Genomic DNA, 4,391 nt, shown 5'->3' with positions numbered 1-4,391 from the left:
CAGCGCGGGGGCGGGGCCAGCAGGGGGCCGGGGTCCCCTGTGGGTGGGGTGCCGCAGCAAAGAAGGGCAGGGACACCTCCGGGTGGGGCGGGACCCGAGCCCAGAGGCCAGCAGGGAGGGAGAGGCCAGCGTGGAGGAGATGGGCGGAGTGAGCCAAGAGGCGAGCGCGGGAGAGCGGGACTGTGAGCGGGGCGCCAGGGGAGGCAGGTTCGCGGTCGGGCGGGCGGGGGAACTGTCGGAGCGGAGGGCCCGAACTGGTGTGGCCGGGATGGCCAGCGAAGGGAGCACGGAGGGCGGCCGTTCCGGGGCGAGGGGCACTCCTCTAGAATTAAGGGGCGTGGGAAGGGAAGGCCCTAGGCCGCCTGGGCAGTAAGCGGGATGGCGAAGGGAGCCTGTCTGACAGAGGGGCCGGGCCGCACGGGAGGGCGGAGAGGACTGGGAAGGGGCGGATTCCCGGGGAGTAACCAGCAGGGCGGAGTGACCTGGACGGGCCGAGCCAGAAGCCAAGGGGCGGGTTCCGTTCAGAAGGAAGGAATCGGTGTGTGAAGACGCAGTTTCCCTAGGAAAGGGGGTGGTCAGTGGGCTGCGCGCTGCGCACCTGGCGGGGGCGTGGCTGGGAGAGTGGGCGGGGCCAATGCTCGGAGAGGCGGGGCCAGAGAAGAAGGCGGAGAAAGGCTGGAGCCCTGGGTCTCGCTCCTCTACAGATCTGCCCCCGGGGTCTCCGCAGTGCTCGGTCGAAGGGGGTCCAGGCGACCGCAGCCTCCGCTTCCGCTGCTCATGGCCAGGAGGGGTCCCTGCCGCCTCCCTGCAGTTCCAGGGTCTCCCGGAAGGCGTCCGCGCCGGGCCGGTGCCCTCGGCGATACTAGCAGCGGTTCCCGCTCACCCCCGGCTCAGCGGCGTCCCCATCACTTGTCTTGCTCACCACCTGATGGCCACACGCACCTGCACCGTCACTCCAGGTGAGAGAGGGTGGAGCTTCTCTGCCTTTTTTTGTTTTTTTTTTGGATAGGTTTTTCGCTATAGGGCGCGTGCGCTCGCCAGACAGACAGAGAGACAGAGAGACAGAAAGCGAGAAATCACCCCCCAAGGGGGATGGTCACACCGCAATCCCTTCTCCAGTCTCCTCCTGGGATCTTGGGCACGCACGCACACACACACGCCTGGCGTGAGTTTTAAGCCACCGGGTCCGGGACGCGAACCACGGTCGACTACGTGGGAGTCCAGCGACATAGCCATTACGCTAACTGCTGGTTCCCTTCTCTGCCGTTTTCAAGGAGAAGGGGGCTGATTCCTTCGCTCCTTTGGGACTTCCGAAAGGGCTGGGCTTCCTTATTCCAGGATCAGGGCAGAAACTCTCTCTCTTTGAACCTAGAGTAGGGACAAGGTTTGTCTGTACCGCAGGGTTGGGGGAGGAACAGGGACTGTCACCTTCCCAGGGGTCAGAGAGATCAGTCACACATTTTTTTCCCCCACAATAATGAGTAGCTGGGAATACTGAGGATACAGGCCTGGCCTGTGGTGTGTTGAGAAAATCAGAGAAATGAGTGAGAGAGAGCGCAGTTCTTCCCCACGCGGCCGAGGTGCCACACTTTCTGCACTGCCGCATTTAACAGCACACAGGCTGTGTTCTTTGAATCCCGGGTAATGCCGTGACTTTTTGGCCTGGGTTTCTCCCAACCACAGAGGCCCCTCGAGAAGTACTGCTACACCCGCTGGTGGAGGAGACACAGCCAGGCGAGGCAGAGGTGGCGCTGGAGGCCTCTGGCTGCCCCCCACCCTCGCGAGCATCCTGGGCCCGGGAAGGGCGGCCCCTGGCCTCAGGGGGCGCAGGACGCCTGCGGCTCAGCCCAGATGGCCGGAAGCTCTTCATCGGCAACTTCAGCCTGGACTGGGACCTGGGAAATTACTCGGTGCTGTGCAGCGGGGCACTGGGTGCCGCGGGTGACCAGATCACTCTCATTGGTGAGCCCCACCCTTGTGAGAAGCCAGAGGATCAGGTCTTCCATTCACCCTTCCTCAGTCCCAGGAGTCCAGGCCTCCAGTGGCCTTCTATGCCCCGCTAGGACCCAAGACTCCAGCTGCCCCTTCCCTTTCACGTCCCCAGGACCCTCCATCTCCTCGTGGAGACTCCAGAGAGCCCGGGATGCAGCTGTGCTTACCTGGGATGTGGAGCGCGGAGCTCTGATCAGCGGTTTTGAGATCCAGGCACGGACAGAGGGGCCGGACCTGGGAAGAGCCACCATCTACAGGAACTGGGTCTCCCTGCTCATCCTGGGGCCTCGAGAGCGGTCAGCTGTGGTACCCCTTCCGCATCGGAACCCAGGAACCTGGGTCTTGCGCGTGCTGCCTACCCTGGGGGGCCAGCCAGGAAGTCCATCTCGAAGCCGAGTCTACCAGGCTGGTGAGCTGGGGCTTGGCCACCCTCTCCTGGGCTTCCTCGGAGCGTTCTAACCGGCCGCGCTCAGCCTGCTGGGGCCTCCTCTCCTGAGCTGGTGTCCTGGGGCTTCCCAACCAAAACAGTAGGAACTGGGGGGCTGGACACAGACATGTGTTCTCTCCAGCCCTGGAGACCCCAAGTCCGAAATCAGGGTGTAGGCAGGGCTGTGGCCTCTCTGAGACTCTGGGTAGAGTTCTCACCGCCCTTCCCAGCTCTGGCAGTGACTGTCGGTATCGGCAGCCCCTGGCTTGCAGACGGACTTCTCTGTCCACCCCTGCTGTGTATGACTGTCCTCTTCTTCTAATGACACTGGTTGTATTGGACTAGGGCTCACTCACGACGTCACCTTGACATCTTCCAAGCTCCTATTCCAAAATAAGGTCACGGGCACAGCGGATTAGGACACCAACCTGACTTTTGGGGGATCACTTTAGCCAATAACATTCCCCACTGGAGTGTCTCGGTTGCACTTCCCAGCCCCACAGCCCTCCCCAACGTGACCCTGTCCCGTCTCGCGGCCTGTAACGGCAGCAATGCCCAGATGACTCCTGAACGTCTTAGCCCGGCCCTGACCGCTCCCTTGAACCCCAGACCTCGTAAAGGCAACTCCCTATTTGGCATATTCACTCTGGGTGTCTGATTGGCATCTCAACTGGTCACAACAGGCCTCCTGAAGCCCCCCCCCCACACACACACACAACCTTCCAGTCTGCCCGTCCTGGTGAAAGGCACTCCTCGCATGCCCCAACCACCCCAACGCCCGAGTTCCCAGCACGTCTGGTCAGTTTTTCCTTACAAAATGTTTTCCTCACCTACTTGCTTCTTGCCATCCTCATGCCAACACCCTGGCCAAACCGCTCCCTCTCTTGCCAGGCCAGCAGTAGCCTCCTGTCGGCTTTCTTTACCCACTGGCTGGCTCTCCTGTAACCGGTCCTCCGCGTAGAAGCCAGCGTTGTGCATATCAGATCGTGAGGCTGCCCACTTGGAAGTGAGGGCATGGGGCGATAGAAGCCCGCTGGGGCAGACCCCCAGGATCCAGCCCCTGCGAACCCCTCTAACTTCGTCCTCAGCCTCGCTCCCCCTCGCTCAGAGTCTTCCACCACACTGCCTTCATCCGACAGAAGACCCCTGCCTGCCTCTGAGCCTTTGCACTTTCTGTCCCCTCCTCTTGGAACACCCTTCCTCCAGGCTTAGCGTGACCGGCTCGTTCCTCTTCGGGTCTCCACTCAGATCTCACTTCTCCGGAATCTCACCTCACGATCCTTGCTACGTGCCACCCCCATTCCTACCATATCCGTGTTCACAGGGGTTCCCCCCCTTAGCACGACCTGTAACTGTTGTTTATTGTTCGGTATTTCTGAGTTTACCCTGAAACGAACGCCCCCACGGGGACCACGCGGGGAGCGGACGCTCCTGTTCTGCTCGCCCAGCAGAGCGCCTGGACAGTAAGGTCACTCGGTCACTTGTTACGTTACATAAACGGAGCGTGCTGGGTCCCACATCCCTGGGCTCTGGGTGGGGAAGGGCAGGGGGCTTGGGCTCCTGGTCCCTGGCTAAAGGCTGAGTTAGGGGTTGAGAAACTCGGGTCTCGCCCTGGTTGTGTTCCCCTCCTCTCCGTTCGCGCTGTTTCTTTCAGACCCCGCCCTGGGCCCCGGAGCCATCGCCGGCATCGTTCTGGGCTCTCTCCTGGGTCTGGCCCTGCTGGCAGCCCTTCTCCTCCTGTGTGTCTGCTGCCTGTGCCGGCTTCGGGGTGAGTGAGGGGCCTGGGAAGCGGCCAGCTCTAGCCAACCGGAGGGTCTCTAGCTAGAGACCCGTGGAGACCTGTCCCAGCCAATCAGTGCAGTCACAAGTATCCATCCCGACTTCCTACCTCCGAATCGGTCAATCAGAGTAAGGCTCCACCTCTCAGCCGGGCTCCCCTTGCCATTGGCTGGGGTGGGGTGGTGGGGGCGGC

The 4,391-nt window shown here is 62.1% G+C and overlaps 1 protein-coding gene across 1 annotated transcript in view; it reads left to right on the top strand.

The window, feature by feature from the left end:
* The window catches only part of VSIG10L (V-set and immunoglobulin domain containing 10 like), a 20,238-nt gene that overhangs the window by 13,439 nt on the left and 2,408 nt on the right, over positions 1–4,391 (top strand). Inside the window, 4 exon segments of the mRNA XM_006144705.3 lie at positions 647–959; positions 1,684–1,962; positions 2,105–2,401; positions 4,074–4,187. Coding sequence (XP_006144767.1) covers positions 647–959; positions 1,684–1,962; positions 2,105–2,401; positions 4,074–4,187 — 1,003 coding nt within the window.

The sequence above is a fragment of the Tupaia chinensis genome, unplaced genomic scaffold (genome assembly GCF_000334495.1).
Source record: "Tupaia chinensis unplaced genomic scaffold, TupChi_1.0 Scaffold000129_1, whole genome shotgun sequence".
In the NCBI taxonomy this organism is placed as follows: Eukaryota; Metazoa; Chordata; class Mammalia; order Scandentia; family Tupaiidae; genus Tupaia; species Tupaia belangeri.
Note: the sequence above shows the minus strand (reverse complement) of the source record. Positions and strands in the feature narration are given on the sequence as shown.